Source organism: Dipodomys merriami, unplaced genomic scaffold (assembly GCF_024711535.1).
Source record: "Dipodomys merriami isolate MVZ:Mamm:240054 unplaced genomic scaffold, mDipMer1.0.p SCAF_57, whole genome shotgun sequence".
In the NCBI taxonomy this organism is placed as follows: Eukaryota; Metazoa; Chordata; class Mammalia; order Rodentia; family Heteromyidae; genus Dipodomys; species Dipodomys merriami.
Window position 1 is genome coordinate 4,849,462 of NW_027206146.1, and position 27,994 is coordinate 4,877,455.

Genomic DNA, 27,994 nt, shown 5'->3' on the forward strand with positions numbered 1-27,994 from the left:
GAAGAAAATTAACGTTACATATATGAAGATAGCATGATGAAACTCACCAATTGTGTGTGTGTGTGTGTGTGTTTATGTGTGTATGTGTGTGCCAGTCCTGGGGCTTGAACTCAGGGTCTGATTGCTATTTCTGAGCAAGGCAAGCTCTCTACAACTTGAGCTACGCCTCCGCTTCCAGTGTTTAATTGGAGTTGAGTCTCAGGGACTTTCCTGCCCAGGGTGACTTTGAATATTGATTCTCACATCTCGGCTTACCAAGTAGCAAGAGTTATAGGCATAAGCTACACATCCCTAGCGTGGCAGCACTTTGTTGTTGGTAGTGGTGGTCATGGGGCTTGAACTCTGGGCCTGGGTGCTGTCCTTCAGGGATTCAGCTCAAGGAGAGTGCTCTACCGCTTAAGTCACAGCACCACTTCCAGTTTTCTGGCGGTTAATTGGAGATAAGAGTCTCACGGCCTTTCTTGCCCGGGCTGGCTTTGAACCACCATCCTCAGATCTTAGCCTCCTCAGTACCTAGGATGACAGGATTGAGCCACCAACGCCTGGCTACAAATGTAACTTTTATGTTTCGTAAGTAAGACTTCCTTTTTCTAATAACAAAAGCAACCATCTCATTTGATGATTACTAGGTAACCCTCGCTGGACTGAACCATTCCTGAAAGTTACGGGAGATGACGGTTTTTTTCCCTCCCATATTCTCCAGGGGAGGAGTCTGGGACCCGCAGCCATCTTTGAGAAGGGCAAAACAGCGTGCGTGCAAATGAGATGGAAGGGCAGTTGCTAGGCAACCCTTGGCGCCCTCACCATCTTTGAGTAGGGCAGAGCGTTTGCCCGCCCCTGGGAAATGCGGTTGCTAGGCAACGGCTTAGCAACGCTTCGCCATCGCCCCGTGCCTTTTTTTTTTTTTTGCAATCTAGGATGCAAATCATCATAACCTGCAGGATAGTTGTTTGGCAGCACCTGGCTGCCACCACTCCTCATTAATAAAGTCAAACCCTGCGTTTGTTTGGGGGAGGGGGCTGTACCTACAAAGCTTTAGACGTGGTAGACGCCATCTTTGTTACGGGTACTGTGACTTCCGGCTGGGGCGGAAGAGAACCTAGCATGGGAGTTCGTTGAGAGACTTGAATTAGATGGAGAAGGCGGGAGTTGGGTTGTCTTCCAATTAGTTTTCCACCTCGCCCTCTGGCGGCTCCGGATGGCAGGCCCATTTCGAGAGATGGCCGGCTGGCTCCCAGATCGGCCCTGAGCTCACCCCCGGGGGCACAGAGCCTGTTCGCGGGCGCTCCAAATGGAAGAGGAGGGGCCGGGGGCCACCGTGCATCTGCTTTGCCTCGCGGCCTCCAGCGGGGTCCCCCTGTTCTGCAGGAGCAGTCGGGGCGGCATCCCCACCCGCCAGCAGGTGTGTGATGGTGGGGGATTCTGGACCCCTGGATCTTACGTTTCTTGGACTCCAGATTTTCTGGGCTCTTGGGGCTAGGGAGGGTTCCGTGTTGAGTTTAGAGGTCCGAGGAGCCACCGAATTAACCTGGTTCCCCGGAGAGGCTCTGCCTGATGAGGGGGAAGGAGGGCTGGAAAGAGGGAACTGGGAGCTTCTGCCTAATGCTCCCAAATCTTCCCTAGCTCCCCTTCTCTGTAATCGGCTCCCTCAATGGAGTCCACATGTTTGGACAGAATTTGGAGGTGCAACTGAACTCCGCCAAGACTGAGGACACGACTGTGGTGTGGAGAAGCTTCCATGACAGGTCCCTGGCAAAATAAAATTAAATAATTGGGGTGTGGACAAGGCCTGGGTGAGAGCCCCTGTTGAAACTGACCCCAGAGTCTTTCCAGTTGTCTGTTTGGCTGTAGGGGTCTTTAACAGACTAAAAAACTGGTTCTGATCCCTGTCTTTTCTCTGGAAAAGAGGCAGGTTGGGCTGAGGGAGGGTGTAGCTAAGGTAAGATGATCTGTGCTATTCCTCTGCTGTTTCCCAGACCTGGACTCGTTGCTTCATCTCATCTTCTGTTTCTGCAGCATCACCCTTATCGTCCTGTCATCTGAGGAGGACACCTCAGAGCTGAGGCTGGAGAGACTGCTCCAGATGGTATTTGGGGCCATGGTGAGACTCCCCAGATCTCTTAGCTTTCTCCTCTCTCAGACCCAGGAGTCCAGGCTTCCAGCATTCTCCTTCCTCAATCTTGGGTGCACAGACCCTGCCCTTTCTCCCTGACACCCAAATGTTCAGGGAAGGTACCATCACCTCTATAAAACCACTTATCAGCCAGATGCTGGTGGGTCACATCTGTAATCCTAACTACTCAGGAGGCTGAGATCTGAGAATCAAGTTTCAAAACTCAGGCAGGAAAGTCCATGAAATCTTTTCTCCAATTAAGCACCAAGACAGAATTATAATTGTGGCTCTACTGGTAGAGCACTGGCCTTGAGCAAAAAAGGCTCAGGGACAGTGCTCAGGCCCTGAGTTCAAGCACTAAGACCTGAAAAAGAAAAACAACAACAACTTATCAAGGGTCCCCACTCTTCTGTGTGGTTTTTGTAGGTTCTTTTTGTGGGACTTGAAGAACTGACCGATATCCGAAATGTAGAAAGAGTGAAGAAGGAATTAAGGGTGAGGCTGAAAGATGGGAGAATGGAGACTTAGAATACATTGATACTGACATCTGAGAACCACAACTCCCAGCAGCCCTTGGGGCAATATGACCCATGGGTTTTGGGTACAACTTGGTTTGTCTGACTCCAGAATTTTCTGGAGGAAGCAGATCTGGAGATCACCCAGATCCTGGACTCCTCATTTCTCTCTCTGACAGGCCAGTTATCACCTCATAGACAGTTTTCTGGGGGACTCTGAGCTCATCGGGGACCTGACCCAGTGTGTGGACTGTGTGATTCCTCCAGAGGGGTCCCCCCTGCAGGTATTGGAGAGGCTGTGGAAATCTTTATCTGTCTCCATGGCTTTGGTTTGGTTCTCATCCTCTTTCCCCTTGTCTGGACCCACTTGACCCTAAAAAAAAAAAAATCCTGGGGCTGGGAAGGTGGCTCAGTAGTAGAGCGCGTGTCTTGCATGCATGAGGCCCTGGGTTCGATTCCTCAGCACTGCATAAGCAAAAAGAAAAAAGCCATAAGTGGCGCTGTGGCTCAAGTGGTAGAGTGCTAGCTTTGAGCTGAAGAGCTGAGGGACAGCGCCCAGGCCCAGAGTTCAGGCCCACGACCGGAACCAAAAGAAAAAAAGAAAAAGAAAAGAAAAAAAAATCCTTCTGTACCTAGAGCTGTCCTGTCTGTCTGTCCCCTGCTCATAGCTCCCCTGTGGCTGTCATTTCCCACAGGACAAACTCTCAGCTCTGAGACTTGGGGTTTCGGGGCCTGACATATCTACAAAGTACCTTCTTAACCTGCCTCCACAAAGCACTTTCCTTCTTTCCAACCGAGGAGCATGCGCTATCTACCTTTCCTAAAATACTCCTGTATTCAGCCACTATGGCCAGCAGTGTGAACTCAACACCTTGACTTCTTTGGGCTGTAGTGGGTTGGGGGTTGGGGCCACTTGACAAGTTGCAGTAATCAATAACTTGTAGCTGCGGATCAGATTGTTAGCTTTGGCCTCGGTCAGCCAGGTAGTTTAATACAGCTGCGCAGCGAGGAAAATTGGGGTCCGTGACAACGCATGACGGTGAAGGAGTTCAAACTCAGGGAGGGTAAGATACGGGGGCTTGACTGCTCAGCAAGCCTGACTATCGGTGGGTCTCCTCCCCCTCCTCGCCCACCTGGCCCCTGACTCCCAATCGGCCTTGCTCACTCAGGAAGCCCTCTCTGGGTTCGCCGAGGCCACGGGCACAGCCTTCGTCAGTTTGGTGGTGTCCGGCCGGGTGGTGGCGGCCACAGACAGCTGGTGGCGGCTGGGGACCCCGGAGTCTGTACTGCTCCCCTGGCTGGTAGGGTCCCTGCCGCCCCAGGCTGCTCGCGACTACCCGGTGTACTTACCCCACGGGAGTCCCACGGTAAGTGGGCGGGCCGGGGGCGGGCGCAGCGTGGTGCCCCAGCAGCAAAGGGCTTTGAATGGGCCAAGTGCGGTCAGCTGCGGCCCCTGCCCTGCCTCAGGTCCCGCACCGGCTCCTGACCCTCACGCTGCTGCCGGGCTTGGAACTGTGTCTCCTTTGCGGGCCACGCCCGTCCCTCAGCCAGCTGGACCAACAGGTGAACCGCGTGGCGTCCCGCTTTTTCCCCCTGACACATACTCCCTGCGTCCCTGAGCAGTCCGCTGTTTTGCTCCTCCCCGCCCAGTCCCTGAGGGCACGCCCACTTTGGATGTGCTCCAATCACCTTAGTCCTAGTTCGCTCAGTTTCCTGCCAGCTTCCTCCCGGGCCCCGCCCCCGTCCGCTGGCCACGCCCCACGAGGTCACGCCCCCTCGCCACACCCCCTGCAGCTGCTGGAGCGCTGGTGGCAGCCGCTGCTGGACCCTCTGCGGGCCTGCCTGCCCCTGGGCCCGCGGGCCCTCCCGGATGGCTTCCCGCTGCACGCTGATATCCTGGGGTAGGGCTCGGTGAGAGGAGGGAGGGGTTTGGTGGGCTTCATCCCCATTTTCCTGGCTGTGATCTCCACTCCCTTTCCCACAGACTACTGCTCCTCCATCTGGAACTGAAACGTTGTCTTTTCACCGTGGAGCCGTCGGGGGATAAAGGTAATGGAGGGCGGGGGCCTGGAGGGCGGGGGGCCGGGGCCGGCCCTCCGGTCACCAAGCCGCTCCTTTCTCCCAGAGCCTTCTGCAGAACAGCGCCGGCGCCTCCTCCGGAACTTCTACACCATGGTTACCACCACACAGTTCCCACCAGGTCAGCAGTGCCTGCTGGGGCGGGTATGAGGACCAGGAACCCCAGTGGGAGCAAGAGGAGGGGGTAGAGAGACAGGCAGAAGCTGGCACCAACCAGGATGGTTCTTTGCCCATAGTGTAGGGTATGAGAACCCTTTAGACTGTAAGTGGGAAAGAGAAATTGGGATTCCATAGCTATTTTTGGCGCTGGGGATGAGGCCCAGAGTTGTGCATGTTTGGGGCAAAGGCTGCTTACCTGAGCCACCACTCCCCACCCCCTCCCCCCATCCAGTGTCATAGATTCCACCAACAGAGAAAGAGGCAGGCAGCAGGAGGGTGTCCGGTCCAGGTGAAGAGCAGGATGCACATGCTCACTAGCAGTGTGCCAGACCCCTTCCCCCCTCCCCTCATCCACCTGTCATGTCACCATGTAATGTGGATGGATCCCTTGGGAGCATTATTCCAGCACCTGGGTCACAGCCTAGTGACTGGCCTGTGGTGTTATCTGTGGTGTCAGGATTTGTGCTCTATGATTGCACAAAAACAACGACCCAGGCTGGGAAGGCAGAGGGTCAGAGGAGCCAGTCTGTGGCTTCCTGGTCACAGATAGGCAGACACAAACGTAGCTGGCATCAACTGCCTTCTGTGTCCTCTCCTCAGAATCAGGGCCAGCAGAGAAGGCAGAAGATGTAGTCCGCTCAACCCAGCTGCCCAAGGCCTGCTACGTGGTGCTGGGGCCAGGCAGCGGGTGGCAGTTTGTGGCTCTTCATCTGGGGATGCGGCTGCTGCTGCTGCTGCTGTCCCCTCAGAGCCCCACCTATGGGCTGCGCAGTCTGGCCACCAACACACTGCATGCCCTCACCCCACTCCTTTGACATGATTTAGGTGGCGGACTGACACACAGCTGGAGCTAGTAGCATCTCTCTGTTTATTCGCTCACAATAATACACGGCCCCTGGACGAGGAGGGGGTAGGAGGGGCTACAACAGGGTGAGGGAGAGGAGGTGGTACCCACTTCCCTGGCCCCTCTCCCCTCTGTGCTTGGGGGGAAAAGGGAGGGAGGGGGCTCCCCCTGATCCCCCCCAGAATGTAAACAGCAGCAGATGAACAAAAATAAAAATACAAAAGGCTGGAGGAAGGTCCCAGGCATCCCCCCCCCACCCTGGGGTCTTCCCTGTCACCAGTGGAGGTCCCTACGCTGTCCGTCCACCAAAGCTGCCTCAGTCCTAGGGGCTGCCTGGTGCTGGCCACATCTCCAGGGTAAATCCAGGGCTCAGAATTGCTGGGCCAGTAGCTCACAAAGGTGGCGGGAGACGGGCTCCTTGCTGGTACGCAGGGTCAGTCGGTACATCTGGGGAGAAGCATTGTGTGAGGAGCTTGGAGGGGAGGGGCAGGTGGATGAAGTCAGATGATAGAAGACCGGATGTAAGAAATGCAAGACAAAAGGTGGGAAGGAGGCCAGAGGCTGAGAATAGGGCATCTGGAGTTCTTCTTCCCCACTGGGTTTAACCACACTCACCTGAGCCTGGGCGTTGGGTTCCAGGCGGAGCAGACAGCCCACCTGGAGGGCTTTAGTCTGGATGATTCCAGCCCCCACAAAGTTCTCAGGGTTGGGGTCCACATTGTCCAGGAGGGCAGAGCCAAACCCCAGAAGCTGGTGGCGGGGAAGAGCATCAAAAAATCAGGGTTCTGTAGGTCCCCCACAGGAGTCGTGTCCCAGTCTCCCCAAGCCCTGGCCCTGCTTTACCCTACAAACATGCCTCTCACCTTGGCCTTCGTCACTTCAGCATCCATGGGGTGGTTGGCTTTGAAGATTTTCTGGGCTTCTTGCAGGGGGCTGGGGGCCGGGAACACTCGTCAGTGCCGCCCCGCCCCCTGCGTGATTGGCCCTGCCCCTCACCCTGTAGCCCTGCCCACACAGCTGGCTCCGCCCCTCACCCTGTACTGCTAGCTCCACCACTAGCCCCGCCCCTGTGCGGCTAGCCCTGCCCCTCCCCCTGTACCGCCAGCTCCACTAGCCCCGCCCCTGTGCGGCTAGCCCCGCCCCCTCACAGGCTCAGCTGCTTCCAGCGCTGGAAGAAGTCCTGGGCCGCCATCTCTGTGGGCTGGAAGAACTTGTTGATGGTCACCGGGAGCTTCAGGGTGAGGGACTGGGTTGCACCCCCGTACCTGGTTGGGGAGGACAGGCCGTCAGGCCCCGTCCTTTCCCAGAAGAACCCCTCCCCACCTTGATGCCCCCTCCCTCACCGGAAGCGCACAGAGAGCAGGGGCGGCGTGAGGAAGTCCCGTAGGCACTCAATGTTGAGCACCTGCTGAACCTGGGCCCCGCCATCCACCTGAGCGGCCACGCGTTTGGTCTGCACGGCCAGCTGTAGCGCGGGGGTTAAGGAAGCCAGGCGCTCTGGGCTATAAACTCCTGATCTCCTTACAGCCCCAGCCCCGGTATTTGCCAGGCAGTCCAGGGCTTGGGAGACCCTGGGCCTACCCAGGTGCGTGCATCCCCACTGTCCACCTGGCAAGCTACGTAACTTCTCAGCCTTATCTCCAAAGTGGACACGTGTGAAATGTCCTCGCACTTCACGGAGGATTCGTTAGGCTAAGTGACAGCTCTCGAGTGTACAAGGCGCTGGCGTGGTGGTATTGGAGGACAGGACTGCTGGGCACACATAGCCAGGTGCCCATGCCCACTGGATCGGAGCTCTGAACCTGGGCCTCTCCCTCGGCTTCCCAGTGGCTGTCTGGAGGGGCTGGGGGGAGGGGGCTAGGGTCCTGGCCAGGTCTGAGAGGATATGAGTCTGGAGGTCTCCCGGGTGGACAACAGTCGGTGAGAAGTTCTGGAACTGCACGGAAGTCTTGTTGCCGTAGAAGAGATACATGCGGCCTGCAGATGGGGATGGGGGGGGGACAAGGCTGCATCAGTGGTCCCCTGACCGCAACCCCAGCCTGCAGCCCTGCTCCTCCCGCAGGCCACTGAGACGCACCCAGGTTCTGCCGAAACTCTGACTTGACTCCGATCTGCAGCAGCTGGTTCTCAAAGAGGACCCCGTTGTTCTTGCACACAAACCTGGGTGGGAAGAGAAGACAGGATGGCAGGATGGCTGGGAGCCTGTCTTGGCCCTGCCTGAGGGCCGTCAGCCATCTCCTTCTCCTCATCCCTCTCTCCCAGGACTTACTTGTTCAGCAATTCATCGGCTTCAGGGATGGGAGGGCCAATGTCCTCAGGACCTGGGCTGGGGGAGGGGAAAGGAGTGAAACGGAGGTGAAGGGAGCTAGAGATATGACCCTGGAAGGATGGATGGGTCCCCAGAATCCCCAAATCCAGACCCCCCCTCCCCAGAAACCTCAGAGGACAGAATCAGACTGACAGTAGCCACTGTCAGTGGGACCAGGACCCACCACGGGGTACCAGATGCTGTCCCCCCACCTCCTGAGGCCAGCCCTTACTCAGCAGTTGGAGCTGGGTCAGCCAGCAAAGCCATGGGGCTCTCAGGGGCAGGCGGCTCCAGCTCGCTGGGCCATCCAATCCCAGAGCAGACAGAGAAGACAGGCGTGGCAGGCAGCCAATCCCAGAGAGCAGCAAGAGGACCGAAGACAGAGAGACAGAGCGGGAGGAGGGAAGGAGAGAAGGAAGAGCAGGCTGAGCAACAGTCAGGTCGGGCAAAAAGGACCAAAAGGACAACAGAGGGTGGCCAGGACGGCGGCCTTGAGTGGCCAGAGGGAGGCAGCAGGCAGGACTGGCAAAGATGGCAGGGACAGGGAGAGAGGATCAGGTTGGAGGTAGGGGTGTAAGGGGGTAGAGGTTGAGAGTTGGGGTGCTCTCGGGTGGTACCTGAGGAAGGCCTCCTCGGGGGTGGGCCCCAGGCTGGGCGGGGCAGCCGGGCCATCAGAGAAGACATCCACCAGGAGGTTCCCAGCTGCCGTGGGAGCTGGGGGTGCTGCTGGGGGAGGGGCTGCCCGCAGCCCCAGGAGGTCAGCGGAGGGCGAAGGTGTGGACTGCAGAAGTGGGGGACGAACGTGAGACAGGGCAGTGGGCTGTGGGCTGCGGGCCCAGCCCCCAGGACCCACTGGGCGGGACTCACCACAGTGCTGGGGGTGGGCTCCACGCCGCCATTGATGTCATTGCTACTGGGGTCCCTGCGGCCATCGTCCAGGGCGCTGGCGGCCCCGGGCCCCTTCTTACGTTTCAGTTTGGCCAGGATGGAGGACTCACGCTCCGGGAAGGGCGGCATCTCCTCCAGCACGGTGGCCTGCGGGTGGGATGGGGCTGGTTGGTCAAAAGGGTGACCCTTCCGGTCCCAAGGGGTGGGAGGGTCCTGGGGCTGGGGGTGCCAGGGCTCTGACCAGGACATCGGTGCTGGCCACGGAGCTGAGGGTGAGGTACTCGACAGCGCGCTGCTGCAGCTCCACGTCGGCGTTGCGCAGCTGTGAGCCGGCCCGCAGCACACCCTGGATGGTGGCCTTGGTCTCCGGGAAGAGGTTGATGAACTTGATGTACGTGGACAACAGTAGGGCTCGCGTGGCCACGCTGCACAGGTGGAACTTGGAGTGCAGCAGGGAGAACTGCACCGGGGGACTGAGGGGAGGGGGGGCCGGAGTGAGGGGCTGCCCTGGGTGGACACCCTCCCCCCAAGGCCCTCTGGGATCACAGGCTGGCTTGAGGGGTGGGCAACTGCTCTGCCCCAGATTCCTGGCTCCTGGGTTCTCTCTTACCCAGAGGATTTCTTGGAACCCCAGGATTCCCAGCCCTGAGTAACCAGAGTCTCCCCCTGCCCCCCAGGTTCCCAGAAATACAGTTGCTACTACCCTCACCTGGAACGGGGGTCCCCGGCAATCAAGTTCCCAAACTCTCCGAGGATGTAGCCCCCGACCTTGACCATATTCTCATGGCAGGCTGGGGCCTGGAGGGCCTGGGAGGAGGGCAGGGGGGAGGACAAGGAAGGGGGGGTCAATGGCCTCAGCTCTGAGCATACTCGATAAGTGCCAGCCAGAACCTCACCTGGGATGCAGGTGGGGAGACTGAGGCACAGAGTGATGGGCCTGAGGTCATGCAGTCAGAGTACTCCCATCCTGGGTGCAGGAAGTGAGAATTTTGACCACCAAGACCCAGGGCCCGGCAACCTGGCCTTCCTCGGGGTCAGGGGGTGGGGTTACTGACCTCAAACACCGTCTTGGCAGCGTAGCCCTGGACGTCATCGCGGTTGGTGACGATCTGCAGCACACGGTACCACACCTCTTCACTCACATAGTCGCCAGCAATGCGGATGAGGTTGAGGATGGTGTCCACGTACCAGCTGTAGTCCACAGCATACTTCTCCGCCAGGATGGCCACCTTCAGCACCTGGGCAGGGAGGGCCAACCAGTATGGGGGCTCACGTGTGCGCGCACACACGGATGGGCTCCAGTCGGCGGGGGCATTCACCTGGACGTGTGCTCCCTACTGCCCCCGTGTGGACACCCAGGGAACCTGGCCCCAGCCTTCCTCCCTTAGACTCACGATCTCCTCGCGGATGGCATAGTCAGCCGTCTCCAGGTACCGAAGCATTTCGGACACGATCTGTTTGGCATTGCTGCGGTCACACATGGCGTAGAGGAGGTCAGCTGCCCGCTGCCGCACGCTGACATCCCGTTCGGTCTGAGGGAGGAGAGCAAGGCCCAGGCTGGGTTTGAGGCTGGCCACCCCCTGGCCTCGGAGCCCTGGGCGCCCTGGGCGGGGAGGAGAGGCTGGTGGAGCCCCACCTTGAGGGCATTGATGACAGTGTCGATGTGGGTCTTGACGGCCTCATGGGAGAACTCGGAGCTGGCCAGTGTGCACATGCTCTCCAGCGCCAGGTAGCGCAGGTTCGTCTCCCGGTGCTGCAGGAACTGGCCCAGCTGGTTACAAGCCCGCACCAGGAGGTTGGGCTCGCTGCGGGCGGGGGCAAAGGTGACGGGGAGAGGAGGACAGACCTGAGCTGACCATCATACTACTCCCGAGGGATCCAGGCCTCGACTTCTTCTCCCTGCGCTCCCGGCCCTGGCCTTCCTAGGGACCCGGACATCTGGGCCTAGATAAAGATGTGCAGCCAGCAATCCTGCCCCAGGAAGGCTCACAGGACCAGCTTCACGGCGTCGTGTTTCATACTGCCATGCTCTGCCTACTTAGAGTCCAGGCCCAGCCTCCTCCCTCAGACCCAGGGGTCCAGGCCCCAGCCTCTTCCCTCAGACCCAGGGGTCCAGGCCCCAGCCTCCTCCTTCAGACCCTAGGTCCAGCTCGCAGCTCTCTTTCCTCAGATGGCCTGTGGCACCTGTCGTAGTGGATGATCAGGCTGATGGTTTCGAGGAGGATGGCGTTCTTGGCATTGGAGTGCTGCACCTTCTTGGACTTGGGCGGTTCCTGGGCCTTGTTGAGCACGGTCTCCAGACATTCCACCAGCCGACCCTTCACCGCCGCATCCTCTGGGGAAGCAGAAGGCCATGCCCTGCTGAACTTCCCACAGCCCCCTCCTTGCTGGAGCCCCACCAGCGCCCCCTAGTGGCCTCACCGAGCCCAGTGACACCAGCCAGAGCCCACGCAAACCGCCATCACGGGCTTTTTTTTTTTTTTTTTTTTTGTCGGTCGTGGGGCTTGAACTCTGGGCCTGGGCGCTGTCCCTCAGCTCTTCAGCTCAAGGCGAGCGCTCTACCACTTGAGCTACAGCGCCACTTCCGGTTTTCTGGTGGTTTATTGGAGATAGGAGTCTCACGGTCTCTCCTGCCCGGGCTGGCTTTGAACCGCGATCCTCAGATCTCAGCCTCCTGAGTAGCTAGGATTACAGGCGTGAGCCACCAGCGCCCGGCCATCACGGGCTTTAACCCCCATGCCCTGTGCGATCACGGGCATAGAATGGTTGTGGTGCAGAAAAGCATCCTCAGATCTACAGGGGACACTGCTCCCTTACCGGGCGGTGGGTAGCACTGGAGGAGCCGCAGCAGCTTGACCGAGAGCCAGGGCGCGGGGACAAAGTAGTAAGTGTAGTCTTGGAGGTCCGTGGAGGCCGAGGACACGATCTGCAGGGAGACGGGGGCGAGGATGAGCGAGGCCGGTCCTGCCTGGCTTCATACTGAGGGGAAACTGAGGCTCGGGGGTGGGGTGAGCCTTAGCAGGGGTGAGATGGGGGCTATGCCTGGGCTGGGCAAGTGCCAGCTGGGCAGGTGGGTGAAATACTTGCTGGTTTCGTGTGGCAGCCCAGGCCCGGCCAGCGCCTCGCAGATCCTGGGTCACATGTCACAGCGTTACCACCCTGCCCGGCTGGCATTGTCTCCTTGGCAACTCTTTCCCCAGCCCCAGAAGCCCCCATGGGGAGGAGCTGGGTGAGACCCTTCTACCAGCCCTAGGCCTGATCAGAAAAGAGGTGGAAAGACTACTTTTCCTCACAGCAAACTTCTACTCCACTGTGAAACCCACTCCCCTTTATAGGGGGGTTGAACCCAGAGTGTAGCGCTTGCTAGGCAGGTGCTCTGCCACTGAACTGCACCACCAATCCTTTTATGCATTGGTTATTTTTGAGATAGGGTCTTGCTTGATGCCCAAGCCACCATGGACTGTGATCCTCCTATTTGTGCTGAGATTACAGGTATGCACGACTACACCCAGCCAATGGTCAAGATGGAGTAGAGCAAACGTTTTTTTCCCCCCACTTCCCTTGAATCTCGATCCCCTGGTCTCTACCTCCAAAGTAACTAGCATTACAGGCTTGAGCCACTGCACCCAGCACCTGAAAACCCCTTCTCTGGAGGGTGGCAGACAGGGTGAGATTGATGGAAATGTGTCGTCAGCATGGGCAGAAATGGCAAGTGGAATCCCTCTCTGAATTAATATAAGCTAAGAAAACAACCAGCCGGGCGCCGGTGGCTCACACCTGTCATCTTAGCTACTCAGGAAGCTGAGATCTGAGGATCGCTGTTCAAAGCCCAGCCTGGGCAGGAAAAGTCCATGAGATTCTTATCTCCAATAAATCACCAGGAAACCAGAAGTGGTGCAGTGGCTCAAGTGGTAGAGCACTAGCCTTGAGCTGAAGAGCTGAGGGACAGCGCCCAGGCCCAGAGTTCAAGCCCCACGACCGACAAGAAAAAAAAAAGTTGCCAGAGGCCGGGCTGGGCTAAGGGGGCATCCCAGGGCAGCTCTTGCTTTAGGCACCTGGCTCTTGACCCCCGCAGCTGTGCTGTGAGGTGGCTCTGGCATCATCTCCTGGCACCGTCAGCACCTGGACCAGTTCCTAAGTTCAGCGAGGTCAGGCCTCTTGCCCGGAGCAGATAGTGCTGCACCCGGATGGGCCTGGCTCAGACCCTACGTTTGGAACCACGGGCTGGGTTGTTGCTCAGGGGAAGAATGGGAAAGCAGAGAAGAGCTGTGGGGCTTAGGAAGCCTGGCTCCCCGCCCCCACCCCCCAGACCCCACTGGCACAGGGGCCACACACACCCGGCTCAGGCGAGACACAGCCAGTGAGATGCAGGTCTTGAAGTCATCTGGGTTCTTCTTGCACAGGCAGGTGATGAGGCTGACGGCGGCCGTGACCACGCCCTGCAGGGGTGAGTGGGGCGGGTCAGCACCCAGGCTGGGCCTGAGCACGGGCAGAGGCTCAGGAGCAGGGCAGGGCAGAGTAAGCACAGGCATACCTATGGGTTTAGGGGTGGAATAAGGAGGCTACAGAGCCTGGGTGTTGGGTACTCTTGGTATCTTGTGGGGGAGGGGGAGCCATGGGGTCTGGGGAACCAAGGAATGATGGGGTTGGCCAATGGTGGGGTCCTGTAGCTGGGGAAGGAAGGGATGGAAGTGACTGGATACTGTGGGCATCGGAAAATGGCGGGGATATTCTGTGGGTTGGGGTCAGGGACAGGGGGTGGGCATCACTAGACAGGATACCAGGAGGCGGTGCATTTCTGGAGAGCAGGGTGGGTCATGCATATCTGGGGCACGGTGGGGGGCGGGGGGCGGCTCTGGAAGCATGGGCGAATGTCAGGACAGCTGTGGGGTCACACTGAGGGGGCCGGGCCGCAGGTCTCCTCACCATGTGCTGGTCGTTGAGCAGGTGCACCACGCGCGCCGTCCACTCGCCCATGGGCACCAGGTCCGGTGAGGCCTTGTAGAGGCGCAGCAGGCACAGGGCCGCACTCTGCTTCACGCTGTCCATGCTGTCCCTGTGGGGACATGGGGGGAGGGAGGGCATCAGAACAACCTGCCCCCTCCACACCTTCCTCCTCTTTTGTGGGGGCGGGGGGCGGTGGCCAAGGATTTCCAGACAGGATGCGATGGCCCATCATGCTAGCTACTTGAGAAGCACAAATAGGGCATGGTGGTTCAGAGCCAGCCTAGGTGCAAAACATCAAAAGAGCCAGGAAACTGTAGCTCACGCCTGTAATCCTACCTACTCAGGAGGCTGAGATGTGAAGATCACAGTTCAATGTCAGCCCAGGCAGGAAAGTCTATGAGACTCCTATCTCCACTTAACTTCCAAAAAGCTGGCACTTGGCTGTGGCTCAAGTGGCAGAGCACTAGCCTTGAGCACAGAGAGGCTCAGGGATGGAGCCCAGGTCCTGAGTTCCAGCCCTAGGAGACACTCTCTCTCTTTTTTTTTGGGGGGGGGGGGGGAGGTCCGGTCGTGGGGCCTGAACTCTGGGCCAGGGCGCTGTCCCTCAGCTCTTCAGCTCAAGGCTGGCGCTCTACCACTTGAGCCACAGTGCCACTTCCGGCTTTTTTCTTTTTGCTTATGTGGTGCTGAGGAATTGAACCCAGGGCCTCAGGCATGCAAGGCATGCGCTCTACCACTGAGCCACCTTCCCAGCCCTCTCTCTCTCTCTCTCTCTCTCTCTCTCGTGCGTGTGTGCATTCACACACACACACACACACACACACACACACACACACACACACACACATACACACTTCACAAGACTCTATCTTGTGGTATACGCCTGTCATCCCAGCTATAGGAAAAGCACAGCTGACCGCTGCGGCCAGCTAGAGCATAAAGCGAGACCAATACACAAAGGAGCTGGAGGTGTGGCTCAATGGGAGGGCACCTGCTCGGCAAGGGCGAGGCCTTGAGTTCAAGCCCCCAGACTGCCAGAACCCAGTTCTGCAAAACTAAAACAAGAAAGATGTTCCCGGGGGTAACACCAGGGCAGAAGTCCTGGGCCTGGCTCTGTGCCAGGGCCTCAGTCAGGTCGCTTTGCATAGTGGCCCCAAGGGGGTTCTTTCTAGGTCACCCTGACTTTGAAGTATGGCCTTCTAGAGGTGCTTATTATAAACAGACAGACACGCCACAGAGGATGGGGGGGTGGGGGCCACGCAGGCCGCTCAGCGATGTGAGATGACCACAGAGGTACCACAAATGCTGGGGTCTCCAGTGCAGCCAGGGCTCCATGGCTGGGCCCGTGTCCTCTCCGGTCTCCAGCCTGCCCGGCCCTCCCGTCCCCCTTCCGAGTTCCCACGTGACTCACCCAGCCACCAGGATGCGGGGGATGTCGGCGGCAAAGGCCTCGCCCATCTCCCGGCTGCCCACGTTGGCGATGCAGTGCAGGGCCAGGCACATGAAAGTGGGGTTGCGGCTGGCCAGGTCATTCTTGATGGCGTTGTTGATGAGCCGGATCAGCTCTGAGTTCGAGTTCACCAGCACAGAGATGAACAAGTAACCCTGGGAGGGGAAGAAGGTGATAGCTGTGAGTCTGTGGCCAGGCGACCCAACATCCCAGCTTCAGACCCGGAGTGCAGACCCTAGCCTCTTCCCTCAGACTGGAGCACAGACCCCAGCCTCCTCCTTCAGACCAGAAGTACAGACCCCAGCCTCCTCCCTCAGATCCAGGGGCCCAGACCCCAGCATATTCTATCAGACCCAGGAGTCCAGGCCCTAGCCTCCTCCCTCAAACCAGGAGTCCAGACTCCAGCCTCCTCCCTCAGACCCAGGGGTCCAGACTCCAGCCTTCTCCCTCAGACCCAGGGGTCCAGGCCCAGCCTCCTCCCTCAGACCCAGGGGTCCAGGCCCAGCCTCCTCCCTCAGACCCAGGGGTCCAGGCCCCAGCCCACTCCCTCAGACCAGGAGTCCAGACCCCAGCCTCCTCCCTCAGACCAGGCACCCAGGAGACTCACGATCTGCTTCTCCGTATACTTGTTGGAACTGAGCAAATTAACGGCCTCCATGTGTCCAAAGTCAATGTCATGGCCCAGCAGGAAGATGAAGAGCAGTTTGCACACGTACTTTTTTTTGCTGTAGCCATCCAGGGCCTTGTCCCCTGTGGTGGGGGGTGCAGAGTGAGGAAGCGAAACCCAGGGGCCCCCAGGGGCCCAGCTCCCGCTTCAGACCTGGGGTCCCCCGCTTCAGACCTGGGGTCCCCCGCTTCAGACCTGGGGTCCGGGCCCAGCCTACCTTTGAACTTGGAGCGGATATTGGCCAGTTCCTTGTTGATCCTCTTGATCTCCGCCTCTTTGCTCTTACCTGGAGGGCGGGGGTGGGGAGGGGAGGGAGGGGAGAGGAAGAGAGGGCAAGTTTAGCCACCTGTGTCCTCTCTCCATGAAGATGGGTGGCTGAGAGCCTTAAGAGCCCCCCTCCCCCACCCCTGGGGCCCCCAGCCTGCCGGGCAAGGCAGGCCACAGTAGGGACTGACCAAAGCATGGCTGGAGATCTAAGAGCTGAGCCGCGCTCGCTTGGACCTTGGGGACACAGCCCAGAACACCTCCCCAGGCCTGTCTTTGTGTCCCAGCACCCGGAGGCCTTACTCAGGTCAGGTGGACAGGATGCTGCCTGGCTGAGCCCCCGCAGCCTCGGGTCCTGGGGTCATCACCCCAGACCCCATGGCCATCCTCCACAGGCTGCCGGCCATCAGCCACTCAGCTTCTCCAACCCAGCCCAGCCCAACGGCACCAAGCCCTGCCCGAACCGTGGCGCATGCCCCAAGGCACACCCCATACCACTCACCCAGCCTCACCTCCTCCCTCAGACCTGGGGATCCAGGCCCCAGCCTCCTCCCTCAGACCCCAGCCTCCACCCTCAGACCCAAGGGTCCAGGCCCCAGCCTCCTCCCTCAGACCCCAGCCTCCACCCTCAGACCCAAGGGTCCAGGCCCCAGCCTCCTCCCTCAGAACCAGGGGTCCAGCCCCAGTCTCCTCCCTCAGACCCAGCCTCCACCCTCAGACCCAAGGGTCCAGGCCCCAGTCTTCTCCCTCAGACCCAGGGGATCCAGGCCCCAGCCTCCTCCCTAAGATCCAGGGGTCCAGGCCCCAGCCTCCTCCCTCAGACCCAGAGGTGGAGGCCCAGCTTCCTCCCTCAGACCCAGAGGTGGAGGCCCAGCCTCCTCCCTCAGACCCAGGGGTCCAGGCCCAGCCCCCTCCTGGGAGAGGCCCCTATGCCCACTGCTGAGCCGCAGGCCTCATTCTGCTCTGCATGCTTCAAAGTCCACTCCACACTACGGCATTTATATCCGGAAACACCCCAGGGACTCCCAGAATAGCTGCAGGGAGGAGACCTGCCCAGGTCCACATCCTGGCATCCCAGCCTTCCCTGGGAGGTTCTGATGCACTCAGTGAATGAAGGAAGGAACACACTAAACATGCCATCACAGGGCATCATGGAGGGAAACCTGGCCCCTCCCTCGGGGCTCTCCCAGCCTCATGGAAGGCTCCTTAGCCCCACTGCAGACACCACCTCCGGCAGGAAGCCCTCCCAATTAACACCCTGCTTGGTGCCCGGAGATCCACTGGGCACACTCGCTGTCCAACAAGGCAGGCGGCACCTGAAACATGGCCGATCCAAAGGCAGCTGGGCTTTACGAACAGTGGGATTAAGATGCGGGAAAGAAGAATGTAGAATAGCTCAGTGTGAATGTTAGAGGTCAGTGCAGTCATTCCTGCCTGTAATCCCAGCCACTCAGGAAGCTGAGCGAGACTTGATGAAGGTTCAAGGCCAGTCCAGGCAACAAAGTAGCAAGACCTCATCTCTACAGACCAAGCTGTGTGGTGGCGCCTGCTTGTCCTTTCAGCTATGTGGGAAGAACGGGAGGGTGGAGGTGCAGGCTGGCCCAGGCCAAAATTATCTCAAAAATAATGAAAGGGCCAGGCACTGGTGGCTCCCGCCTGTCATCCTAACTACTCACGAGGCTGAGATCTGAGGATCACGGTCCTCATGGAAGGTCCATGAGACTCTTATCTCCAATGAACCACTCAAAAACCAGAAGTGGTGCTGTGGCTCAAGTGGTAGAGTGCTCGCCTTGAGCTGAAGAGCTGAGGGACAGCGCCCAGGCCCAGAGTTCAAGCTCCACGACCAACAGAAAAAAAAGTTACATATTCTAAAGAAATACTTTAGCTGTCCCTAATAATCTACAAGGATTGGCTCTAAGACCCCCCCAAATTTTCTAAATGCCAAAAAGCCCAGGGGGCCCCAGTGACTGCACAAAGGGATCTGCAGGGACCCCAGGCTTCGCCTCCTGGCTTCATGACTCACGTCGCCCAGCACACACCCGCGTTCTAATGAGTCATTAGGGGAAAAGGATGCGCCCAGGGCAGAGAAGACGCGATTGGTTTGGAATATTTTTGGTTTGCAGCTGGTTGCATCCGCAGATAAGAAAACTAGGACTAGGACCATCAGCTATATTTACACGCGTGAGCACGTCGTGTATTTCTTTTTATTTTTATTTTTTATTTTTTTGGGGGGTCCAGTCGTGGGGCCTGAACTCTGGGCCTGGGCGCTGTCCCTCAGCTCTTCAGCTCAAGGCTAGCACTCTACCACTTGAGCCACAGCGCTACTTCCGGCTTTTTTCTTTTTGCTTATGTGGTGCTGAGGAATCGAACCCAGGGCCTCATGCATGCAAAGCAAGTGCTCTACCACTGAGCTACCTTCCCAGCCCCTGTGTCGTGTATTTCTTTACCTCATCTCTAAGCTGTCCGTATCTAGTCCACAACCTTCTCGCAAGGACTGTACCATAAAAAAATGAATAAGCTGGGGCTGGGAAGGTGGCTCAGTGGTAGAGCACTTGCCTTACATGCATGAGGTCCTGGGTTCGATTCCTCAGCACCTCATAAGCAAAAAAAAAAAAAAAAAAAAAAAAAAAAGGGCACTGTGGCTCCAGTGGTAGAGCGCTAGCCTTGAGCTGAAGAGCTGAGGGACAGCACCTAGGCCCAGAGTTCAGCCCCCATGACCAGATCCAAAAAAAAAAAAAAAAAAAAATGAGTAAGCTGCGTGCCAGTGGCTCATACCTGCAATCCCACTCAGGAGGCTGAGATCTGAGGATCAAGGTTCGAAGACAGCCAGGGCAATAAAGTCCATGAGACTTTCATTTCCAATAAACTACTCAGAAAAGTCCGGAAGTGGTGCTATGTTCAAGTGGTAGAGCGCTGGCCTTGACCAGGAGAAGCTCAGGGACAGTGACCAGGCCCTGAGTTCAAGTACCAGTACTGGCTAAAAAATAAATAAATAAATAACCCAGGCACTTGTGGCTCATACCTATCATCCTAGCTGCTTAGGAAGCTGAGATCTGAGCATCACAGTTCAAAGCCAGCCTGGGCAGGAAAGTCCCTGAGACTCTTGTTTCCAATGAACCACCAGAAAACTAGAAGTGGAGCTGTGGCTCAAAGGGATAGAGCACTTGCTTTGAGCTGAAGAGCTGAGGGACAGTGCCCAGGCCCTGAGTTAAAGACTCACGACCGACAAAATAAAACCTGAGGGAACACACACAGCACAGGTGTGAGGGGGGCAAAGACGGAGCTGTGCACAGATCTATGCTCAAGGAGGAGATGGGGAAGCCCAGCTGTAGAGGTGACCCACCAAGAAAGGGCCACTCTGGGGGCTGGGAAGGTGGCTCAGTGGTAGAGTGCTTGCCTTGCATGCATGAGGCCCTGGGCTCGATTCCTCAGCACCACATAAGCAAAGAGAAAAAAGCCGGAAGTGGAGCTATGGCTCAAGTGGTAGAGCGCTAGCCTTGAGCTGAAGAACTGAGGGACAGCGCCCAGGCCCAGAGTTCAGGCCCCACTACCGGACCCAAAAAAAAAAAAAAAAAAAGAAAGGGCCACTCTGGTCAACTAGGCTCCTGACAAAGACTGGCCGGCACCCAGGCCAGCCGGCGTCGGCGGCCATGAGTCTGCCATCACACGGAACATGCAAACATGTCAGGGCTTGACAGGAACCCTCTTCCTCCTTGCATTTCTTTTTGTTGGTATGGGGCTTGAAATCAGGGCCTGGGCGCTGTCCCTCAGCTCTTCAGCTCAAGGCGAGCACTCTACCACTTGAGCCACAGCGCCACTTTGGTTTTCTGGTGGTTTATTGGAGATAGGAGTCTCACAGTCTCTCCTGCCCGGGCTGGCTTTGAACCATGATCCTCAGATCTCAGCCTCCTGAGTCACTAGGTTGACAGACGTGAGCCACCAGTGCCCGGCTGTGTCACTGAGCCTTGAACTCAGGGCGCTGACCTTGCTAGCCTGCCTCCAGCCACTTTTGTTTTAGATCACGTGTTTTTGCCTAGGGAGATTGCAGAGCTTCAGAGGGCCACCTCCTGCAGAGCTGGGATGGCAGGCATGTACCACCAGCAGCCCCAACTTGTCTGTTGAGATGGAGTCCTGGCTCATGTTTTGCCTGGGTGGTCTTGAACCTTGCTATTTCGGATCTCCACCTCCCTAGGAGCTGGTATGACAGGTATGTGCTGCCATGCCCAGCTTGCAGAGGGACTTTTGGATGAGCCAGGGAAGGAGTCACATTGTGCTGCTCTTGGGCAGCCCCTGGATTGGGGCTGGGGACTTGGGGATCACGGAGGGTGCTTAGACAGAGGCTCACGGAAGGGAGGTTGGCACACAGCTCTTGAGACTAAGGATGAGAAATGAGGCTGATGTGGACCAAGGAGCTGCGCTCTGGGTGGGAGGCGTGACATGTGCAAAGGCCCGGTGACACAGTGGAGGCTGGGAAGGGGTCAGGAAGCACACACTGTGCAACTGTGCATGCATCAAAGCCGTGGCTGGGGGGGGGGGGGCAGGGGAGAGAGGGGCCGGGCCACCGGACATCCTCTCAGGGGGCTTGAGCTGCAGCTCCGTTGGGCCTGTGGAGTAGGGCCAGGGTCAGCTAGTGAGGCCCAGGTGCTCGGTGTATTGCTCCCCTAACCCCCCCCACACACACACACACACAGGCGCCAAGGGTGGAAACGCGGGAGGCGGAGGCCAGTCGCCCCTGCCTGCCCCTGCCCCTGGCTCCCGGCCTGAGTCCCATCCCCCCCCTCCAAAGTGCTCGCAGGAGTTGCGTGTGCACACCTGTAATCCCAGCTATTTGGGAGGCAGAGGCAGGAGGATCACAGGTTGGAGGGCAGCCTGGGCTGCCTCAAATGCCCAAGCTGCACAGAGAACACCGCCCCCAGCCCACCACCCGCCCTCCCTCCCTCCCTCCCTCCTTCCTGGACTGGAGCCAGGGGTCCAGGGGAGGGGGAGCGTGAGAGCAGGTGGGGGAGAGACAGGATCTGTGGGTCTGGTTCTCTCAGTGCAGAACTAGGCTGGAGGTCCTGGGGGTGTCCGGTCACCTTTCTCCCCTTGCCCCAGAGGTCAGAGGTTGGAGGTCCTGTGCAAAGCTGAGTCAGAGCTCATGTCTGTCTCCTGCCTGGGGGCTCCCGGCTGCCCCAGGAGCCCTGGCCCCTCTGCGGTGGGATGCCCTGTCCTCTTCCTCTAAGGCTGTAGCTGACACCAGCTCCCCCCCACTCCACCCCCATACACACACACCAGTCCCTCCTACATGCCAAGCACAATTCAGCCTCAGGGCCTTTGCACAGCCCTGATCCACAGATTTCTGCAGGCCTCCCTCACCGGCTCCCTTTCCTCTTGCTCCAGCACCACCTCTGCCACAAGAGATGACCTGAGCAGCCAGCACAAGGGCCCTGCCCTCACTGCAGCCGCTGCCTGCCTTGTTTTACCCTCACCTCGCACAGCAAGAACATCTACCCACTGCAGACGCCCCATCACCCAAAACAGTGCCTTGCCTTCACCTGGTGCTCAATAAAGACTAGTTCCTTCATTCACTCATTCATTCATTCAACAAACATCTCCGGAGACCTCCCCAGGGCAGGGCCCAGCAAAGGGCACTGCTGGGGACTCTGCAGGGATGAGGGGAGACAGCATCGAGTTAATGGATGCTGATTTGGGGTTCTTCACCTGCCCAGCAAATGCTCCAAGGACATGTGTGACTCTGCCCACAGTGCTGGGGAGATAGAAGGCAGGCCCCACAGGGCCCTGTCGGATAAAAGATGGCTCCCTCTTATCAGAACCTGCCCCTCCCCCAGGCCTGTGCTCACCCCTGCTGAGCCCCACTGCACCCAGCCATCTCCACTCTGCAGGATGTCTCCCGCAGTTAACTAGTTAATGTTCTCTAGGCACCAACCACAGGCCAGCCCCAGGACCTTTGCACCAGCCACAGCTCAGCCTTCACAGTTCTCTTCCATTTCCCAGGGCCTGGATCACTCCTTCAATACAGTTCCCAGAGTCTCTTGTGAAGCAAGCAGGCAGAACCCCGACTTTCAACTCTGAGGCCCCCTTCCTCAGGCTAAAGATAGCTGTTAATATATCTGCTTTAAAAAAAAAAAAAAAAAGGGATACAGTTCACATGAACTTCATCTTTCTAAACTGTATGGTTCACACTGGATGCAGGAGCACTAGCTACCCAGGAGGCTGAGATCTGAGGATCCGAGGTTCAAAGCTAGCCGGGGCAGAAAGTCTGTGAGACTCTTATCTCCAATAAACCACTCAGAAAACTGGAAGTGGCACTGTGGCTCAAGCGGTAGAGCGCTCGCCTTGAGCTGAAGAGCTGAGGAACAGCACCCAGACCCAGAGTTTAGGCCCCCATGACAGACAAAAAAAAAAAAAAAAAGAAAAGAAAAGAAAAAGAAAAAACAGACAAGTCAAAACCAAGCTAGAGGCATTGCTCAGGTGGTAAAGCACCTGCCTGTTAAGTGTGAGGCACAGAGTTCGATCCCTGGTTCCTCTTCCTGCCTAGAAAGCAGACTGAAGTCAAATGAGGAGTCCTCCCTCGTACATTCACCACTACCTTACCCCAGAGCCATTTCTTCACCCCAAAAAGAAAGGCTGGACTCTGGAGCAGTCCCCTGAGTCCAGGTCCCGCCTCTGGGCCTAGGCTGCCCCGGGGTGCCTTGGGGCTCCAGGACAGGCCGGCTGGGGCCATTCCACTCCGTGGAGTCATGCTTTGCGTGGCCTGGCCATCTGGCTTCCTGTGCGTGGCACAGTCACGCCAGGCGTCTGGGCAGCGTTTCCTGGTTTGCTCTGGTGCTGCACCTTTCATTGGCTGGGTAGATGCTATACCAGACACACTCCCCAGACCCCCTGCCCCCGGCCTTTTTTTTTGTCAGTTGTGGGGCTTGAACTCTGGGCCTGGGCTTCAGCTCAAGGCGAGCTCTCTACCACTTGAGCCACAGCACCACTTCCAGTTTTCTGAGTGGTTTACTGGAAATAAGAGTCTCACGATCTTTCCTGCGTGGGCTGGCTTTGAACCGTGGATCCTCAGATCTCAGCCTCCTAAGTAGCTAGGATTACAGGCGTGAGCACCAGCATTCACCTCCCCACCCCCACCCCAATCTCTTCCCCTCACCATATCATTTTTCAGGTGTTGTCTATGTTTTTGCCTACCAGCTTCAGATCATGATCTTTCTTTCTTTTTGTTTTCTTTTTTTTTTTTTTTGGCCCGGTCATGGGGCCTGAACTCTGGGCCTGGGCGCTGTCCCTCAGCTCTTCAGCTCAAGGCGAGCGCTCTACCACTTGAGCCATAGCGCCACTTCCAGCTTTTTTCCTTTTGCTTATGTAGTGCTGAGGAATCGAACCCAGGGCCTCAGGCATGCAAGGCAAGCGCTTCACCACTGAGCCACCTTCCCAGCCCTAGATTCTTTCTTACCGCTGCCTCCTAAATAGCTGGGATGACAATTGTCCTGAGGTTCGAATGCAGGGCCTCATGCTTACCAGGCAGGGACTCTACCACTTGGGCCAAACCAAAGCCTATGCCTTTGCTATTCGCCTTTTTATTTATGAATAAAATGAAGCTAGAAATGCCAACTAGCACCCATCAGAACATAAGTAAATGCTACTAGTATTTTACGGAAAATGACATATAGCTGTTAAATAAAGATAAACAGCATTCATGATTGTGAACTATCAGAGAGATACAATTAAACCACAGTGAGATGCCATATTTTGGTGGGGGTTGTTTCGTTTTGTTTTTTGGTCAGTTGTGGGGCTTGAACTCAGGGCCTCTGAGCAATTTTTGCTCCAAGGCTAGCGCGCTACTATTTTGAGCCACAGCACCTCTTCTGGTTTTCTGGTGGTTACTTAGAGATAAGAGCCTCATTCATGACCTTTCCTGCCTGGGCTGGCTTTGAACCTCGCTCCTCAGATCTCAGCCTCCTGAGTAGCTTAGGATGACAGGCCCAAGCCAGTGGCACCTGGTCATTTTGGTGTTTTTGAGACAGCATCTCACTAGATAACCCGTGCCAGAATTTGAGATCCTTCTGCCTCAGCCTTCTAAAGTGGGGATTACAGGTGTGCACCACTACATCCATCCTCCGTCCCTTTTCCCAGCTTAATAATATTCTGCAGTAAGGATGGACTGTGTTTTGTTTGCCCGTGGAAGGACCTGGTGTTTCCATGTCCTGTTACTGTCCTTATGCCACGGCCACAGAGCACAGAGCCCAAGGGCAGCTGCCACCTGCAGGCAGTGCCACAGATGTCTGTTCTGTCGGTGTGTGCCGGGTGCCTGACACACTCATTTGCTGAGGAGACACTGAAATGTCTGACCGGCTGGCCAAGGCCTATGGCTAAACCATTACCAGTGCCTCTGGTCTGCGTCTCCTCTCTGCCCCCTGGGGTTTTGCGGTGATACCTCTGTTTTCTCTCTCCTTCCCCAGTCCTCTCTAACAGATTCCTCTGCAGACACCCATCGGGGGTTCAACTCAAAACGGGTTAAATACCAGGGTGTAGGTGGCTCACGCCTGTGATCCTAGCTAATCAGGAGGCTGAGATCTGAGGATCACGGTTCAAAGCCAGCCCAGGCCCAAGAGTGCAACAGACTCCCTCTCTGAAATAATCAGCAAAATGCCAGATGGGAGGAATGGTTCAAGTGGTAGAGCACAGGTGGTGAGCTAAAAAGCCCAGGGAGAACACAAGGCCTTGAGATCAAATCCAGGTACTGGCACTGATTTAAAACAAAACAAAACAAAACAACCACCTCTCAGCAGTCCCCCCCACCCCACCATCCACCATTCTTTTGACTTTGGTTCTCAGCTGCCATCCCAGATTATTTCAGTGTATCTTTCCCCCTTCCATTTTTTTTTTGGGGGGGGGGTGCTGGAAACTGTCTCACTTTATAGTCCAGACTGGCCTTGAACTTTTGATCCTCCTGCCTCTGCCTCCCCCATTCTGAGATCACAGGGACGCACCGCTGTGCCCAGCTACACAGGAATTATTTTAGAACATCAATCGGCCGTGGGCCTCCATGGCTCAAAATGGGCCCTTGGCTGTGAATTCACTCAGAGAAATTTCCGCAAAGCCCTGTCCCTCCCTCAGGAGCCCCGCCTCTGTCCCCTCACCACCCCATCTCCTGTCTCCTTGCCCCACACCCCACATCCCTGCCCAGGCTCCAGCCAACAGGGATCTCCTCCTCTTATCTGAACTCACCCAGCACGCTGCAACCTCAGGACCTTTGAATGTACCAATTCCCTGCCTCAATCTACCTCGTTCTTCCAAAATCTACTCCCTCACTCCCTCAGATTTTTTATCAAAGTGGACATTGTTTTTCATTTTTCCTGTTTTTTTTCTTTTTTCCTTTTGTGTGTGTGTGTGTGTGTGTGTGTGTGTGTGTGTGTGTGTGTGTGTGTGTGTGTGTGTGCTGGCACTGGGGCTTGAACTCAGGGCCTGGGCATGGCCATCTGTCCCTTAGCTTTTCTGGTCAAGGTTGAAACTTTATCTTTCTGGCTTTTTTTTTTTTCCTGGTGGAGAAATAAGACTCTTCTGGAGTTCCCTGCCCAGGCTGGCTTTGAACCACAATCCTCAATGTCAACCTCCTGAGTAACTAGGATTACCTACTACCAGGCCTCCACAGGAGGCTTCTGCTAAGCACCCTCTCTATACTAGCCCCTTGCTTCTCCCTCCTTCCTTTCTCTTCCCAACTCCAGTCACTGTGACAGTGTATCATTTACTGCCTTCCCAGTGTTACTTTCTAGCTCCTTCTAGGTTGCATGAACAAGGATTTTCCTTTCTTTCTATTGCTTTTGTAGTGCTGGGGATGGAACCCAGGGCTGCACCTTGTGCATGTATGCAAGTTCTCTTTCACACGGCTTCTTATTCATAGCTGTAACCCAGTGCTTAGACCTAATACCAGGTATGCTCTGGTTACAAGTATCTGTCACCTTTATGGTGGCCCAGGCTAGCTACTTGGAAGGTGGAGACTGGGCAGATCAAGGTTCAAGGCCAATCCTCAGACCAAACAGTTCTTGAGATCATTTCACCCACTGGCTGGAGCGAAGGAGTGAGTAGAAAAAGCACATGAAATCTCCCCACCAGACTGGAAAGCAAAACCTGGGCTTGAAATTAACCAGTGGGGGGGGGGGGGGGGAAAAAGGCTAGAGGCCTGACTGAAGTAGAGGACCTGCCTTAGAGAAGTGAAGCCCAAAGTTCACACGCAATGCCACAGATGAAAACAAATGAATGAAATGTCCTGGAAATGAGGCAAGAGACGGACGAATGGACTTCACCAGCTGCAAGGCTGAGCCTCAAAGAAGTTCACATGTCTGAAGCACATCCACTTTTCACAGCTGCCTGGCTTCCCTCGACCCCTTCTAGCTCCACCCCCCCTTTTGGCACCACCTCCTTTAATAACTCCACCCCCCCTTTTTTTTCTTTTTACAAATACCACATCATTCCTCCAACTGATACATAACCGTTTTCAGCTCCTCCGGTTTGCTGAGCACCTACTATGTGCCAATTCTTTCGACGAGGAGGGTACATTCAAGGTCACCCAGCTAGGGAATGGCAGAACTCAATGGCCGGCCCCCACGGCCCGCCATGCAGCTGTAGCCTCTGAAGGCTCTTGGCATCTCCCCACACCCGCCAGCGGCTCCCAGGAGTTGCAAGCTGACTTGCCGCCAGCCCCTCTCATCTCCCATTGTCACGACAACCCTTCCTGTCGGAGATCACGGTTCCCCTATTGCCTGTGGTCAGCTAGGCAAGGGCTTAGACCTTTAGGTCTGTGGGGCACCCTGACCCCTGACCTCCTTCTGGGATGGGACTCCCCTAATGCCTAGCTCTCCAGATCTCTCAGATAAGCCCCTCAGACGACCACCTCCTGAGGTCTGACACCCTCCCCCCCAGTATCGTTTTAGAATAATGGCCCCCGACCCGAAGCCATCTCCCTCGTGCCCTCCGCGTCCCCTAGCCATCCCTCCTCCAGCCCCTTTATCCCCCCCCCCCAGCTCCCTCTGTCGCTCCTCCGCTGCCCATCTCTGCTCCCCAGGCCCCTGGACGTTTCCCCCACTCCCTGCCACACGCGCCTGGGGCCTCGGTGACCTCCGGAGCCCCTGTCCCTCGAGGACACCTCCTCCAGAAGGCCCTCCAGTCCTGCCTCGGTAGGCCTCCCGGGTGACACTCGCCCCGGGCCCCCGGAGACCTCCTCCCACCCCATCACCCCTCGGGGTGCCCCCCACCCATGCAGCAACTCCTATTTCTATGCACATCAGGAATCCCTTGAACCCTGTCGTTTGTCCTAGGCCCACCCTCGCTTTTCCATCCTCCCAGGGGGGCGTCTCCGTGCCCCCCTACCCGCTCGTGGGGGGGGAGACACCCCATGACATCCCTCGTCCTGCACCCCTCCCACCCGAGGGCTGCTCCCGGGGCTCCGCGACCCTCGCCCTCTAGGCCGTAAGGACTCCCCGGCCCTGGGCCCCGCGGGGACCCCCGAATCCTTCCACCCCGCCTCCCCCGCGTCTCCGCTGTACCCCCCCCCCAGGCCCCGAGCTCACAGTTCCGGATGTCGGAGATGAACACCGCGAGCCCCCGCATCCCATCGCCCTTGGACACGGCCGGCATGATGGCGGTGGTGTCGGCTCCGGGCCTGGCCGGACGGGCCGCAGCGCAGCGGGGGCTGGCAGGCGGGACTGGGCGGAAAGGACCCCAGGCAGCGCCGCGGAGCCGGCCGGGGGGGGAGGGCGGGCGGGCGGG

At 57.4% G+C, this 27,994-nt stretch overlaps 2 protein-coding genes across 6 annotated transcripts; one reads left to right on the plus strand and one right to left on the minus strand.

The window, feature by feature from the left end:
- The first annotated feature begins 1,093 nt into the window (after window positions 1–1,093).
- On the plus strand, window positions 1,094–5,933 carry Fuz (fuzzy planar cell polarity protein). 3 transcript variants are annotated; one of them, XM_070000944.1, is made up of 11 exons: window positions 1,094–1,402; window positions 1,624–1,745; window positions 2,017–2,101; window positions 2,540–2,608; window positions 2,808–2,912; window positions 3,798–3,995; window positions 4,096–4,191; window positions 4,423–4,529; window positions 4,613–4,677; window positions 4,754–4,828; window positions 5,467–5,933. In XM_070000944.1, the coding sequence occupies exons 1-11, from the start codon at window positions 1,292–1,294 to the stop codon at window positions 5,679–5,681; spliced, it is 1,248 nt and encodes a 415-aa protein (XP_069857045.1). In that variant the 5' UTR covers window positions 1,094–1,291; the 3' UTR covers window positions 5,682–5,933. The 3 variants fall into 3 exon arrangements, with proteins under 3 accessions (XP_069857045.1, XP_069857046.1, XP_069857047.1); XM_070000945.1 differs by lacking the exon at window positions 2,540–2,608; XM_070000946.1 differs by lacking the exon at window positions 1,094–1,402 and having other exon boundaries at window positions 1,653–1,745; window positions 1,977–2,101.
- On the minus strand, window positions 5,783–27,978 carry Ap2a1 (adaptor related protein complex 2 subunit alpha 1). 3 transcript variants are annotated; one of them, XM_070000941.1, is made up of 24 exons: window positions 27,796–27,978; window positions 16,188–16,256; window positions 15,911–16,053; window positions 15,265–15,458; window positions 13,833–13,962; window positions 13,244–13,345; window positions 11,724–11,832; window positions 11,091–11,241; window positions 10,543–10,711; window positions 10,301–10,438; window positions 9,962–10,144; window positions 9,616–9,713; window positions 9,148–9,379; window positions 8,886–9,053; window positions 8,636–8,799; window positions 8,251–8,316; window positions 7,980–8,036; window positions 7,788–7,870; window positions 7,598–7,687; window positions 7,054–7,177; window positions 6,859–6,975; window positions 6,574–6,643; window positions 6,326–6,460; window positions 5,783–6,157 (listed from the first exon to the last, which is right to left on the minus strand). In XM_070000941.1, exons 1-24 carry the CDS (start codon window positions 27,860–27,862, stop codon window positions 6,080–6,082), a joined length of 2,937 nt encoding a protein of 978 aa, XP_069857042.1. In that variant the 5' UTR covers window positions 27,863–27,978; the 3' UTR covers window positions 5,783–6,079. The 3 variants fall into 3 exon arrangements, with proteins under 3 accessions (XP_069857042.1, XP_069857044.1, XP_069857041.1); XM_070000943.1 differs by lacking the exon at window positions 8,251–8,316; XM_070000940.1 differs by lacking the exons at window positions 5,783–6,157; window positions 6,326–6,460; window positions 6,574–6,643; ... (1 more) ...; window positions 7,054–7,177; window positions 8,251–8,316 and having other exon boundaries at window positions 7,393–7,687.
- Between the last annotated feature and the right edge of the window lie 16 nt (window positions 27,979–27,994).